This window comes from Haemorhous mexicanus, chromosome 21 (assembly GCF_027477595.1).
Source record: "Haemorhous mexicanus isolate bHaeMex1 chromosome 21, bHaeMex1.pri, whole genome shotgun sequence".
NCBI lineage: Eukaryota > Metazoa > Chordata > Aves > Passeriformes > Fringillidae > Haemorhous > Haemorhous mexicanus.
Window position 1 is genome coordinate 9,598,858 of NC_082361.1, and position 15,523 is coordinate 9,614,380.

General features: G+C 50.2%; 1 protein-coding gene across 4 annotated transcripts in view; it reads right to left on the minus strand.

The window, feature by feature from the left end:
* Positions 1-1,043: 1,043 nt before the first annotated feature.
* LOC132336938 (discoidin domain-containing receptor 2-like) overlaps positions 1,044-15,523 on the minus strand; it is a 63,122-nt gene continuing 48,642 nt past the window's right edge. For all 4 annotated transcript variants that reach the window (XM_059864929.1, XM_059864928.1, XM_059864930.1 and 1 more), the window contains exons 12-17: positions 13,971-14,215; positions 11,006-11,127; positions 10,474-10,671; positions 7,133-7,367; positions 4,346-4,495; positions 1,044-3,225 (exon numbers count right to left, since the gene is read on the minus strand). In XM_059864929.1, the coding sequence (XP_059720912.1) occupies positions 3,085-3,225; positions 4,346-4,495; positions 7,133-7,367; positions 10,474-10,671; positions 11,006-11,127; positions 13,971-14,215 (1,091 nt within the window). In that variant the 3' untranslated portion in view covers positions 1,044-3,084. The remainder of the gene's footprint in view (positions 3,226-4,345; positions 4,496-7,132; positions 7,368-10,473; positions 10,672-11,005; positions 11,128-13,970; positions 14,216-15,523) is intronic.

Genomic DNA, 15,523 nt, shown 5'->3' on the forward strand with positions numbered 1-15,523 from the left:
GTAAAATTAGAAACACTTCACTGGCTGAGCCTGGCCCAGGGCCTTCAACCTATAAATCTCCCTGGGATGTTGTGGATGTTTCAGAGCTCCTGCAGTACTGGCTGCATTGCTGATGGAGCAGCAGCAGCTTCTCTTTCTGGCCAGACCTTTCCTCTTTCAGGAATATGGAATTGATTAAATGTTCCATAATCCCAGACTGGTTTGGGTTGGAAGTGACCTTAAAGATCATCTTGTTCCACTATCCCAGATTGCTCCAAGCCCCATGCAACCTGGCCTTGGGATGGGGCATCCACAAATTCTCTGGGCCACCTGTTGAATATTTGAAGGTTGTTCTTACCTGTTAAGGTGCCTAATTTCCCTCCAACTTATGTCTGAGAAGATCAAAATGCTGCTTTGACTCCTGCCCTTGGTGCCTAAATTGAGAGATCTGGTATTTTCAGCCTAAAAAGCATTTGAGTTTGCCCAAATACCCGAGCTCTGACCAGGGGCAGCCCTGCCCAGCAGTGCCAGGGCTGCAGGGTGGTGGCTCTGCCAGGGGCAGTGACAGACCAAGAGGCAAAGGCACAGGATGCAAGGGAAGGGCCCACCAGGCACAAGGAAAAAGTTCTTCATGGGCACAGAAGAGCTCTGGGACAGGGTCAGGGATGGCATTTCCAACCTTGGGAATTTTCAAAGCCCAGAGCACCCCAAGGGAACACTGAAATTAGCTCAGCTTTAAGTGATCAGGTTGGTAAGGGACCTATAAAGGCTGCTCCCAGCCTAAAGCATCAGATTTTACCACTGAGATGAAGAAGCTGTTTATTGAAATGCAGCACCAACCAACAACCCCAAGGCCATGGAGGTCCCACCAGCACAAGGGGATTTGGGCCAGCAGTTTTCCAGCATTTCCAGAAATTCCCTTCAAAACTCTCTTCCTTTAATGGTCTGTGGCTGCTCCCTCCAAGCCCAGGGTTCACATCCTCCCCAGAGCTACTGAACAACCCCACCAAAGTGTCAGTTCTCAGGGCAGACACCCGGGTACAAAACAAGAAGTGGAAATTCACTTTTGTCAAGGTTATCATTAGAATTTATTGATATGAGACAAACTTTGTATGTCACCATGTCAGTGGAGGAACAGCATGTCCAGATGTCACAGAGCCCCTCCAGGGACTCTCCCTGCCCTGGGAGCTCCCAGCTCTGGAGCACAGGAGAACACACACCCAGCTGGGTGGCACTGGGGACATTTCCTGGGGCAGGAATGCTCCAGAAACACCTGGGCTGAGTGGTTTGCCAGACTGCAGCACCCAGCAGGGACCTGCTGGCTCTGACTCCAGCCAGGAAGGGCTGGCTCTGACTCCTGCAGGGATTCCAAAAATCCCTGCAGGGAGATGAGAGCACTTGGGCCCTCTGGCTCCTCAGCCCTAAAGGGGCTCAGAGAAGCAGCTGGGGTGGGGACACATCCCCAGCAGGACAGCCCAGGCATGGCTGGAGCCTTCCCAAGGAGCAGACACAGCCATGCCACGCTCCAGCCTGGCATCTGCCCATTCAGAAGCCATTCAGGGTTTTTCTTTTAGCACAACTATCCCTGTGTTGTAACCACTCAGACATTCCCCTCTCAGCAGTGCCCTCTCACAGCACAGCCAGCCTGTCATCCATGCTTGTGGCTATCATGAAAATTATCTTTATAATCTTTACTGGAAATACATTTTATGCTGGATTCTACTTAAAAAAAAAAAAATAGCCAAGTGCTGAGCTTTCATCTTCTCCCAGCTTATGAAATATTTGGTTTGGTCCTAAGTATCTTGCTAAATGATTAGAGAGGGAATAGCAGAGTATTCCCCAGGCACCTGGTAAATCCACAATAGATTTATTGTAGAAACACACTAAATTCTCTAACTCACTCCAAATGGATTTCAGAGCCCTCTAAAACCCTCCAGAGAATGAGCTGTTTGTGACAGGACACACAAAAAGCAACCCCAAGTTCAAAGAGTGACTGAGAAAAAGGACAGGGGACGTGCCAGCCCAGCCCCTGTGACAGGGCAGTGACAGCCTGGCCGAGGCACCAACCTGCTGCACACCTGGAGAGGAACCTCAGGAGTGAGCTGTGTGCTCCTCCTGTCCCTCGTGGGAGCTGTGACAAGTGACAAAGAGGGCTCTGCTCTCAGCCATCCGGTCCCACCCAATCTCAGTTCCCTCTCACACGTAACAGCATTGATCTAGAGATCTCATATTGATGGGTAATTATACAGGATTAATTGCACATCAGTCCATTGTGGCTACAAGTTCATTAGGTTAATAACTCTACATAGTGACAGTAGTACAGTATCAGCTACTTCCCAATACAAACTCCCTACCCTAACCTTAATTTGTAGGTCAGAGGAAGACCTTCTAACACAGTGACCTCCCAATAACCTTTAACATTCATTTTAAAATCTTTTTTTCTAGAAAACAACAACAACAAAAAAATCCAGTGTGGGGAAAACGCACATATATAACCAAAGCAGTGCTTAACAACCACAGGAAAACAGAACATCATCTTGGACTCTTGTTTCAGCATCTTCTGTGGACCCTGGCAGTGTCACTCCCAAAGGGGTCCTCAATGCTCCGTCAGTTCCCAAGTCCATTAAACCATTTCCCAGCTCCAGATGTTTCTGGCCTCTCACCATTGTCTGTAGCAAGAGCACACAGAAACACTTGCTCATGTGCACAAGACTTCCATCAGATTCCATGGAAGAGCTCTGGAAGGCTGCAGCCTTTCCTTCCAGAAACCTGTTCTCAAGTGGCAGCACTCTCACCTTCACTTCCAGGCAGGAGAGAACTCCAAGTCCCTCCAAGTTCTACTCATTCCTTCTGCCCAAAGCTGTATGGGTATCCAATAAAACCCCTCTCACAGTATTCCCAGGAAATGATTCAGAAGAGGAGATGATTTTTCAACCAAATGAGATCCTCTGGTCCTGTGTGTCAGACCATGGCCAAGAGAACGAGCAGCTGCCATGGACGTCCCAACTGAAATAGTCAGGGAGGGGAGCAAGGTGGCCTGACTGTGAGGGACAGGCAAAGAGACCCCCAAGTCACTCTGTGCTCGAGCTTGCCTCTTTCCTGGAGTCAGATGTTTGATTCCATTTGTTCTAGCAGGAACTGGTGGATCATGTCAAAAGTGGGACGATCTTTGATATCCCTGCTCCAGCATTTCAGCATCAGGTCGAACACAGGGTTAGGACACAGAGGAGTCTGGGACAGATAGATCTGAAAGGAAGAGTCACAGTGCTTCAGTGGGGCTCTCACAAAAGAAATGAGCCTTTACTCAAGTAACACCAAAAGACAGTTTCATTCCAGGGTTACAAGACACAGCCACCATGCAGTGTTTGGAATCCCTCCAGCTCCAGTCTGGCAGTGGAGTCTGGACAGAGCCTCTCAAACAGCACCACGGACACTTTGCCAACTTGTCTGATGAGCTGCTCACACAACAGGCCTTTGTCCCCCCAGAAAACATGAATGCTTCTGGGGCATTTGTCCTCCAAGAGACAGCAAAACACAAACCAAAACCAAATTTACCACAATAAAATCCAAGTACTTGCAACTCACCGTAGACAGCCCATGAGGCTTTCTAAGCATCGTGACAGCTTGTTAGCAGGGACAGAAAAAAAACCTTTTAGAGCTTATCTACAGCACAGCTTGGCAGAATCATTTTATTTCACCCTCTCATCTTTTAGGCTTACTTCATGTAGGCTCTTGGCTAATCATTAGTATTTAGGAGATGGTGAATAAACCCCATATCATTTTATTTTCCTTAATTCTCTGGTGCTAAAGGTGAATTTTGGGGAGAACTGTTCTCCACAGCTTTGGGTACTGAGGAGATGGAGTGTCCTGCACCATCACTGGTATCTACTGAGGGCAGCAGCAGCGGGGACAAAATGACACAAAAGCCCTTCAGCAGCTGGAGATGGCCAAAAGCTTCTTGGCATGTATGGAGATACTACAGGGAGATACTACACAAATCCCTCCTGCTCCCTCATCTTCCAGAGGCAATGCTGGTGGGAGAGTGCTGGCAGAGGAAAGGAGCAACAGGACTGTGTGGGAGAGCCTGGAAAAGCTGAAGGCAGGGCAGAGTGAAGTGGGTTAGAACAGAAAATAAGCAGGACAGGGCCAAGGGGTTCTTCCAGTGGGACTCCAAGAGAGGAAAACTGGTACAGTGAGCCCAGAAAAAGGAGGGGAGCGGGAGGACACCAGTGAGAAGCTGAGCAGAACTCAGCACACAGGTGAGAAGAAGCAGAAACTGCTGCAGCTGAGGTGAGGGCAGCAGGGAGGAACACCCAGCAGGAAGGGGGTGGCTGAGGGAAGGAGGGAAGAGCTGTTTGCTGCTCACCTGCCTGCCCTGGCTGCGGAAGAACTCGCCCGTGTTCTCGATGACCTGCTCATCCGTAAGGAGGCTGTAGGGCTGCTCCTTGCACAGCACAAACATCTCCCACAGGGTCACCCCAAAGGCCCACACGTCACTGGCTGTGGTGAACTTGCCCTGTGGAAAGAATCACAGAATAATGAGGTTGGCAGAGACCTCTAAGATCATCCAGTCCAACCCGTGCCCCAACACCTCAACCAGACAACAGCACCAGGTGCCATGTCCAGTCTTTTTTTAACCACATCCAGAGATGGTGATTCCACCACCTCCCTGGGAAGAGCATTCCTGTACTTTATTATCCTTTTGGTGAAAAATTTCTTCCTAACATCCAACCTGTCCCTTCCCTGGCATAGCCTGAGACTGTGTCCTCTGGTTCTGTCAGTGCTGCCCCGGGGGAAGAAATCGACCCCACCTGGCTACAACCTCCCTGCAGGGAGCTGTAGAGGGCAATAAGGGCACTCTGAGCCTCCTCTTCTCCAGGCTGAGCACCCCCAGCTCCCTCAAACATTCCTCTCAGGGTTTATGTTCCCAGCCCCTGACCAGCCTCGTTGCCTCCTCTGGATGTGCTCCAGCATCTCAACATCCTTCCCAACCTGAGGGGCCAGAGCTGGGCACAGCACTCCAGGTGTGCCCTCAGCAGCATTGAGTACAGGGCAAGGATTACCTCCCTGCTCCTGCTGCCAGAGAGGATCTGCTCAGCCCAGCAAAACCCATTTTATAAAACCCTCCCAGCCTGCACCCTGTGCACCCCCACACCTGGGTGCACCTGGAGAAATGCTCCAGAGCCAGCACAGCAGCTGAGCTGCCTACAGCCACAACCATGGGCATTCCAGGGCTCTTTGCAGGGCAGCAGCAGCACCTGGGAGCCCCAGAAGCCCTAAGAAGGTGCAGTTGTCACAGGGACAAAGCTCTGCAACAGGGAGCAGGTTCCAGAGAAGGCCAGAGACTCCTGTCCCTCCTGAGACAGTCTGTCTGCAGCAGAATAAAATAAACTGAGGGAGGGGGGATAGTCACTGCCCACCTCTACCCAAAAGAGCAGAGCTCACAGAAAAGCCTTTGAAAGGGAAGCAAAGCCCTCAGGGTGAAAGCAGAGCCAGAGCAGACTCCAGACTCTTAGAGAAAAGCCCAAGATAATTTTAATTTTTGCACATGTAAGAAGCCAGTGACAATATTCTTGCTGTCCCTGTTTTCTGTCTTCAAAAAATGTGCCCAAACTGGCTGTGTTTGGAACAATGTGTTTCTGGAGAAGTAAAAAGAAGATTGCTCAGAAAATAACACAAAACACTTGAGGGGCTGGAGGGCCTGTTTGGGCAGAAAACATCCCAGTCCCACTTCACCCAGGCTTATCTGGCAACCCCTGCAGTCTGTCGAGGTTTGGAAGATGTTCACACGGGGAGGATGGCAGTGATTTATGGTTTAGATGCAGCCATAAGCAGGAAAAGAGGGTGGATTTCAGAGAGCTTGGCCCTGGCAGCCTGTAGAGCAGAGGTAATTACAATTTTTCTGGGTACTTGGAGAGCATGTTGTAAGAAAGTAACTCACCAACTACTACAAGAAAAAAAAAGTTTAATATTCTCCAGACTGGATGTATTTGGGCTGTGGAACTGGAAGTATTTGGGTCTCTTGAGGAGAGACAGCAGGACCCTTAAATGTGAAAAAAATCTCACAGCCTCAAACCAGACACTTGAAACTCAGGAAGTTTTGTCCCTGTCCCTCTCAGCTTCCCAGCTGGGGGGATAAGCAGAGCAAGGCAACTTCATTAAAATTCCAGCAGGAATTCCAGGCACTCATGCCCAGATGAGGCCTGAGGGATCTGATGCCATCCAGAGGGAGCTGGACAAGCTCAAGCAGTGACCCACAGGAACCTCAGGAGGTTCCAGCAGTGCTGGAGCTGCCCCTGGGCCAGGAGAGCCCCCAGGACCAGTCCAGGCTGGGATGAGCAGCTGGAGCAGCCCTGGAGAGGGACCTGGGGGTGCTGGGGGTGAGAGCTGGAGCTGCCCCAGCCCTGAGCCCCTGCCCTGGGCTGAGCCCAGCGAGGGCAGCAGGGCAGGGGGGATTGTGCCCCTGTGCTCAGGTGAGAGCCCACCTGCAGAGCTGCCCCAGACCTGGCCCAGCACAGGGAGGAGCTGGAGCTGCTGCAGAGATCCAGAGGAGGCACCAGGGGGATCAGAGGGATGGAGCAGCTCTGCTGGGAGGAGAGGCTGGCACAGCTGGGATTGTTCACCTGCACAGGAGAAGCTTTGGGGGGACCTCAGTGTGGCCTTGCAGGGCCTGGAGGGGCTGGCAAGAAACATGGAGAGACAATTTACAGGGGTCTGGAGTACCAGGACAGAGGGAATGGCTCCCATTGCCAGAGGGCAGGGCTGGATGGGAGATTGGGAATTAGGAATTGTGCCCTGGCAGGGTGGGCAGGCCCTGGCACAGGGTGCCCAGAGCAGCTGGGGCTGCCCCTGGATCCCTGGCAGTGCCCAAGGCCAGGCTGGACAGGGCTGGGAGCAGCCTGGGACAGTGGGAGGTGTCCCTGCCCATGGCAGGGGTGGCCCTGGGTGGGCTTTAAGCTCCTTCCAACCCAAACATTTCATGACATTCTGTATTTCCAAGGCCAGGCTCCTTCCCCAGGACACGAGTTATGTCCAACACAACCCCATGGGTTTCTCACCATGTGCAGCACAGGTGTTGGTGGTGACTGCCTGGCACAGCTGTGTAACTGCTTCAGGGGCACAGGGAAGAGGGAAGGGTTTGTGCAGTGCCTACCAGCAGGATGCTCTCCCAGGCCATCCAGCGGATGGGCAGCACAGCTCTGCCCTGGATCCTGTAGTAATCCCCACTGTAGAGGTTCCTGCTCATGCCAAAGTCTGCAATCTTGATGGTGTGGTTGTTCCCCACCAGGCAGTTACGAGTTGCCAGGTCCCTGTGCACAAAGTTCAGGGATGCCAGGTACTTCATCCCCGAGGCAATCTGGGTGGCCATGTACAGCAGGTTGGAGTGGCTGCAGCAAAGGAAAACACAAAAAAGAAAAATCACTGGGGCTCCCCCACACTCAGGACTTCATTGTATTTGATGTGTTAGTGACCTGTTGTTTTATTTTCTGCCATAACAGTGGAACCAAACTGTCTCATTCCAGCCAGGATCCTGAGCTGACTAAGCAGGAACAGACAGGCTCTCCCTGAAATTCAGGCCTTCACAACCTGACATCCTTGAGATTTTTTTTTTTTCTATATCAAACATTAATCTCGAGATTTTCAAAGAGTTTGTGCATCAAAGCACCAACTTTTTGCAGAGAGACATGAAAAATTGAGCTCAGAATCTCATATCTAAAAAACCACTTAGCCTGGTATTTCAAACAACACCACTACTGAATGCTTATATTAACATAAGTGTGTCACTTCACATTAAAGAGAGTTGACTTGGTTTTAAATATGCTAAACATTACTGAAAATAGAAACAGATGCATTTTCCATCTAATTTAATTTTAATTCCTCCATGAGCTAAATGAATCTAGAATTAATAAAGCTGCAGGACACACAGACAGAGTTTGGACCATCAGACTCAGCATTCTTCCCACACTACTGCTCTGTGCTGCTCAGCCTGTTTCCCACTGCTGATGCCCAAATGCTTCACACGACCAAGAACACATCTGATAAACTGCTCACAGTTTGTATTTTTTCAGTAAAGGTCAGAAAAAGAGATCTTTGCCACCAGAACACAAAGAAAAATGAGACTATCACAGAATCATGGGATGGTTTCAGTTGGAAGAGACTTTAAAATCATTTTGTTCCACCCCCTGCCATGGGCAGGGACACCTCCCACTATCCCAGGTTACTCCAAGACCCTTCCAAACTGGCTTTGGACACTTCCAGGGCTTCTCTGGGCACCCAGTGCCAGGGCCTCACCATCCTCTGAACAGAGACTTTCTTCCTAAAATCTAATCTAACCCTGTCCTCTGGCAGTGTAAAACCATTCTCCCTATCCTGTCACTATCTGTCTGTGTAAAAAGTTCTTCTTCCTACTTTTTATAGGTTCCAGAGCAGTAACTCTCCTACCCCCTGTGCCCTGATAACCTGGCTGTTGGCCTGTGGCACAGAATGGCCTCCAAGATCCCAGGTTTTCCCTTCCCCTGCTCTGCTGGGGTTCCCTCTCTGCCTGGGGCTGCTCTCCCCATCCTCCCTGTCCCACCTGAACCCTGGCAGGGTCCATCAGCAGCTTCCTCCTGGCTCCTGCCCCCTGCTCAGGCAGTGCCCAAGGCTCCACACAGGCAGCTCCATGAGCAGAGGGCCACGAGGGGATGGGGCTGGATGGGACAGAGCCCTCAGCAGAGTCATGGTGGTGCCTCAGGGCAGCACCCCAAAGGCAGAGGAGCAGAGCTGCCTTTGGAAGAGCAGCAAAGATGATGGAGAAGAAGCTGGGGGGGCTCAGCCTGGAGCAAAGGAGGCTCAGGGGGGACCTTGTGGCTCTGCACAGCTCCTGCCAGGAGGGGACAGCCAGGGGGGTGGGACTGTGCTCCAGGGAACAGGGACAGGAGGAGAGGGAAGAGCTCAGGCTGGGCCAGGGCAGGTTTGGGTTGGATATTGGGGAAAATTTCTTCACCAAAATGTTGTCAGGTCATAGCACAGGCTGCCCAGGGCAGTGCTGGACTCACCAGTCACCATTTAGAAGCCATGCAGATGTGGCACTTTTGGGACATGGTGGCCTTGGCAGTGCTGGGAGAACATCAATGATCTTAGAGCATATCTTATGATCTTAGAACATCAATGATCTTTCCAGCCTAAATGATTCTGTGACCTGACAGCCAGAGACAGCAGGGAGATGCATTTCAAATACCAGAGAGCCATAAGGACTGAAGAATCCCTGTGCATGAAAGGGCTGGTCCCAGCTCTGCTGCACCAAACCCTGGGTCTGGAGCTGGGTGGGGTGGCTGTACCTTGTCACATCCATCAGATGCCCTCAGGCACCAGCAGAGCCAAGCTGCTCCTGGGGCAGGGGCATTCCTGTCACTGCCAGGACACAACCCCTTCAGAGCTCTCTGTGTGACACTCTCTGCCTGGCAGGGACAAAAGGAGAGGCTGAAGGATCAATGGGAGACAATGAAAAACTAGAGGTAGAGCCAGGAAATGGAAAGCAAGGAAGAGCAACCTGAGTGACAGTGCTGAAGTCAAATGAGAAGCAAAGAGGTGATAAAGAAAGAACATTTTGAGGCTTTGGCCAGGAAAAAAAGCCACAAATGTAAAGGTGAATGAGGTTTCAGATAGGCAGAAAGGGCAGGAGACTGGAGAGAGCTGGAATCTATTTCTTCTCACAAATCCTCTCTCCTCCTATAGCTCCTGCCTGCAGGACACCAGGTTAACACTCCTGACAGAACCACTGACAGGTCCTGGCAGCAAGGCTGGTGTTGTCTGGCCAGGGTAAAACCCAGCCACCTCCTGCCCAGCACGTCAGAGCTGGCTCTGCCTGCCTTGAGCCTGAACCACAAATCCCAGTACTCCTTTGGGGAGGAGCACACCAAACGCTGCAGCTCCTGCTCAGTGCAGGGCTCCTTATCAAGTAGAATGTTTAGTCCTACATGATTCTCCTCTGGGGAAAGCATTTCTGCAACATCAGAGATGCTTTTATGGCAGATTTAATCCTTCCATTGAGGAGGGAGACCAGTGCCACTGCTGACAAAATGTGATTTTCTTTGCCAAATCTTCTTCTTCTGTTGGCTGGTGAAATCTTCTTGCTGAAGCTCCACACTCAGCTCCTCTCATGCAATATTTTTTGGACACCAGAGAACATATGAACCTTCTTAAAAGCCTAAGAGAGATTCTTGATTTTCATCCCAAAATTCTTGTTGTAATGCAACTGATTTTCATATCAATGAAATATCCACTAACATAGAGATGGTCACCTCAATAAATACATCTAAGGTGGTCTTTGTGACCAGAACAGCTCTGCCAGGGGCACTTCAGGGGAACACAGACCTCCAGAGGCCTCAGGAACAACCCCACACCACGGCAATGGCCAGGCTGCAGGAGGGTCCCTGCTGGGAAGGCACAGCAGATAAAAGTGACAGCTCTGCTTTGCTGATTTCTCCCAACAAGCCAAGCAGCTTCTCTTACGTGACACAGGGGATGTTGTTTGAAATGGCAAATTTGCTGTAGATCTCCCTGTGGGACAGGAACTGGTTGAGGTCCCCGTTCTCCATGTACTCTGTGATCATGCACAGCGGGTCCTCCCGCACGCACACGCCCAGCAGCCGGATGATGTTGGGGTTCTTCAGCCTGGACATGATCTTGATCTCCTTCAGGAAATCATTCCTTGTAAAACAGAAAACACCTCTGAATCACCCTGACAACACCTGACACTGTTCCTTTGTTTGAGGACAGCACAAGGGCTGCGTTCTGAGCTCAGAGTAATTTACACTTTGCACACAGGGGTGTGAAACTGGTTCTGAGCTCTCCCAGCTCAGGATTAACGCAGCATTGCAGGCTGACCTTGCAGCTTCCCCTACCCCCCACTCCCTGCTGTGTCCTGCTCCTTCCAGGAACACGTGGAATACACACCCCAGACACCCTCCCTCAGCAGTCCCCAGGGTTGCCCTGTGCCTGGGGGGTGTTTGCTTTCCTCCCCAGCTGTTGGCACTGCACTCACCTGGCTGTTTTGTTGACATCTGATCTCAGCATTTTCACTGCCACAAGAACGGGCTGGTGAGTGAATTCTGAGGATGAGACTCCCAGGAATTCCAGCAGGCCATCAGCCTCACAGAGGTGCACCTGCAGGGCAGAGGCAGCCGTAAGAGCACACGCAGGCAAAAATCCAGAGGAAAACAGCATCACAGCCAGGTCACTGCTGGGTCACTGCTGGCAGAATGAACCAGGGAATGATCTGGGCATGGTGACACAGCTGTGAACAGAAATGATCCAAGGGCTGGCCCTAGGTCCTGACATAACATAGCCCATGGCCTAGGAGCCCACAGGGACCAAAGCCAGGTGAGTCCCCACAGCCTGGGTTTACTGCACTGCTGCAGCAGCCTGGGCCAGCCCAGTTCAGCCAGCACCCACTGGAGATGTTCAGGAAGGCCCCTGAGCCTGGATGTGTCTGCTCTGCACTAAAGCACCACACACAACCCCAGAACCATCAAAGCATGGCCTGGCTGGAGGCACTGCTCAGACATCACTGCGGAGCATCCAAGAACTACAGACAGTTACCCAAAATCCTCAAATTCCAGAGGAAAAAAAAACAAAAAAGGAGAAAAGTGTGTGCATATGTATCCCTTATATGAACACCTCACCTGTAGGTACACCCACAGAGAAACACTCTAATGACTACACACGATTCCAAATTTCTTCTAATAAATTAATGGTTAGTGATATAAAGTTACTGCCAGGGTTGTACAAGAAGGGGTGACAAGACACATTCTTAAGAAGTTACCAGAATGTGCATCCAAATGGAGAGCTGGGTGGGGAAAGCAGACTGACCTGAGGGTGTGGACAGGAAAAAGGACTGGAAAAGAGGAGCAGACTGGATGTGTCAGTCAGAGACTTGCAGCAGTGAGGGAATGTAATGGGAGCATGATGAATTTTGTATGAAGAGAGCAGCAAGAACTGATGCCATCAGCATGGTAAGGGGGGAAAATGAGACAGCAGAGAAAATGGGACAAACCTGCAGAACAGGAATGAGGGTACAAAGATGCTGCTGCAGAGAATGAATCTGCTGTGGGAAAGCACAGTCATGAGACCTGGGACAGGAAGAGCCACAGGACTAAGCACAGGTAATTCCAAGGTGATGTGTCACCAGGGAGGGGTGGTGCTGCTTCCTTGGGAGCAGGGAAAACAAAAGACTGAGAGGAAGGAAAAGTGGAGACCTGAAAGAAGCAATGAGCCCTGTTTGTAGGAGCACACAGCCAGAGCAGAGCACATGATGGCCAGCTGGGGAAAGACTAAGGAGAAGAGACAGGAAAATGTGGTGCAGCACATTTGCAGAAGAGCCTGTGATACATGGAAATGAACAGGCTCTGAATCCATCCTCAAGGAAAATGGAGATGGGAGAGCCAGTCACTACAGAGGAGGAGTTATTACAGTTATTAGAAGGACAGCATGAGAGGGAAGGAGAAACCAGAAACAAACCAATGAGAAAATCCTCTCTGTCCCACTTTTGGAGCACAGAGCAGGATGGAGGCAACAGCAGAAAGGGCTGCACTGACAGCCAGGTGAGGAGGATGAAGATGTCAGCACCTCCCCAGAAAACAGTGAGCCAGGAAGAAGTGAGGGGACAGGAAAGGGGCTGGGGTAGGGAAGGTGGGGTGTCAGAATGGAGGAATCACAAAAATGGGCACATCACAGAGCAGGAGGCAGTCAGAGAAGGGCTGTGCTTGCCAAAGTGTAATAGAGAAGCAGAATTTAGGGCTGTGAGTGAACAAAAGCTGGGAAGAAAAAAGGCAGTGGAAAAGTGAGAGCAGGAGAGGGAAAGACCTGCACAGGAAAGAGCTACAGATGGTGTAAAAATGAAGCAGAGAGAGAAGAAAAGGCGAGGTGAAAACATTACAGCTTGAAAGGAGCTGAAGGAGCCAAAGGAAAGTTTGGCAGATGACAGATGTGTGCATCATTCTGCCTGAGGCTGCTGACAAACTGGGGCTGGAGCAAGCAGCAATGCCACAAAACATGAGGGTGCCACAGTGCTTGGGAAGTGTCTGTCTTTGCTCAGGTCAGTGTGCAGAGCACCCCCAGAACTTCCACCTGTGACTGGGAGAGCTGTTTCAGCAGCCAGGATCAGTGTTAGCTGGATTGTGGAGAGTTTCTAAGCCCACATGTCTAAAGGTGGGTGGCAGCCATCAGATGTCCATAAAAGTTGTGAAAGTCTGAATTCCCAGCCCTAGGTGGGAATTTAGAGAGATGTAGATAGCAAACAGAAAAAGGTTGCAAGTTCCTCTACTGATGAAAACCCCAGTGGTATCAGGCAGAGCCTCACAGCTGCTCACTGGCTTGGCCTGGGGGATCTCAGCTTTCCCCAAGCATGATTGTAATTTTAACTAAAAGGGCAAACACACATTTTCATTTTAACTAAAACACTGGAATGCAGAACCCCCGGTCCCACTGAGCAACACCTCAGCAGACTCCTCTGTGCCAGGCACCTCCTTCCTGCAGGAGAACGAGCAGCAGAGTGGCTGTGTGTAGGGGGATAGAACAGAAGAAAATAAAGATAGTGTAGAAAGTAATCTCACCCCTAAGGAGCTGCAGCTGGGCCAATTATCAAAGATTAGGAATAGGCCTGACTTTAACAGGCAACAGCTGTAAGCAATGAGAAGAAGAGAGCTATAAAAGAGTGGGGTGGGTGGTTGAGAAGGGAACTGGAGTCAGCTGGCTGCTTTGTGAAGAAGGAAGAGTCAGTGCTCTGAGGAGCTGCCCACAAGAAACACCAAGAAGGTGTGGAACCTTTGCAATAAGGAGACAACAGTGTGGAACCCCTGCAATCAGATGATAACAGGCAAACACACATTTTCATTTTAACTAAAACACTGGGATGCAGAACCCTCGGTCCCACTGAGCAACACCTCAGCGGACTCCTCTGTGCCAGGCACCTCCTTCCTGCAGGAGGACGAGCAGCAGAGTGGCTGTACCTCTCCAAACTGTCCTTCCCCCAGCTTCTCCTTGAGGCGCAGCTGCTGCCGGGGGAACTCCCCCACGGAGATGTCCTTCTTGGTCAGGGAGTCCACGGTCAGGGCGGGCACTGCGTACATGTTGTTGCCAGTGACCCCCTGCAGGTGCACGATGTCGGTCTCAGCATAGTGGGGCACGTTGTTCTGGAAGCCTTGGTGAGGGGTGGACTTGGTCAGGTCGGGCTCAGCGTAGTCCCCGCTGCACACTGAGGGGAGCCAGAGACAGGGCAGTCACACCTCGCTCCCTCAGAACCAGTATGGCCCAGTTTCCACTCCTCCCACCCCCACAGCTCTGGGAATGTGCTGCCTTGGGCTGAGGGACACCTACACGGGACATGCGGGAAATCCATTCATAGAGAATTCTCAAAGCCTAACAGAAGACTCACGCAGTTTGCAGCTGTAGAAAAACTTTGAAATAAAAAATAGTAACTTAAAAATACCATGCAATAGAACAGACATTATTAAAAGAGAAATCGAACTAGAAAAAAGTTTCAAAAGATAACCTTACAAATAAAACTAGATACTTTAGAGAAATTAAAAAGATACATTGTACTAAGACCCACCAAGAGTCATTTTAAATTATTATCTTTAAAGCATTTACAATGTAGTATAAGAAAAGCTAATAAACAAAAAAAAAAGCTTATAATGCATTGTAATTATGATACAGTTACCTTCTAATTATAATTATAACATCTATATAGTCTCACCCTTCACATAAAACTAAAAATAAAATAAAAGTTTCTAAAACACCTCTCAGTTACCCCATCTCTAGGCCAAAAAAGGGCTTAATCCAACAGGGACACACTGCTCTGTTTTACCCAGAACAATACCTGTGAGCTGCCAGCAAATTCCTGCTCAACACAGCCTGTTCTAGCCAGCCATGGGAGCTACAGGTCCTGCCCAGACAGGTAGGCCAGTCTAAAGTGATTTTCTGTTTCTGATTTATCCTAAGTACAATCAGTTCCCATTACCTGGTGCAGGGATGCTGTTTGTAACATCAAACTTGCTCTGGATTCCCTCCTGCAACACAAACTGATGGAGGTTTCCATTTCCCATGTCCTCTGGTAGCAAACTGCTCTCCCTCTTACAGCTTATTCCCATAAATATGAGGTAAAGCTTTAGAATTAACTCCCTGCAGGGTCAGTATTTACACAGAACATTTGTTCTGCTTCATATTCACAACCCTGGCTCAATCCAATCAGTCTCCCTGGGTAGAATAATGCTGGATCTTAGCAACTTGTCAGTGCGAGGAATGCAGAACTGCCCTTCCATTCACTGAGTACTCAACACTGCTGGAAACATTCCCTCCTGTGGGGGTCCAAAAGCTCCCCGGGGGCTGGAAGCCAGGACACCACAGACAATTCACTGCTCTATTTCCTTCTGGTGTTCCTACAGGAATTTCAGAGCCCCGGCTGCAGGAAAAGGTGTTAAAGGTCTTCTCCCAAGAGTGCTGCAGGCAGCATCTCCACAAATGATGTGTGATTGCTCTGACTGCCCAAAGCAGCTGCTCAAAG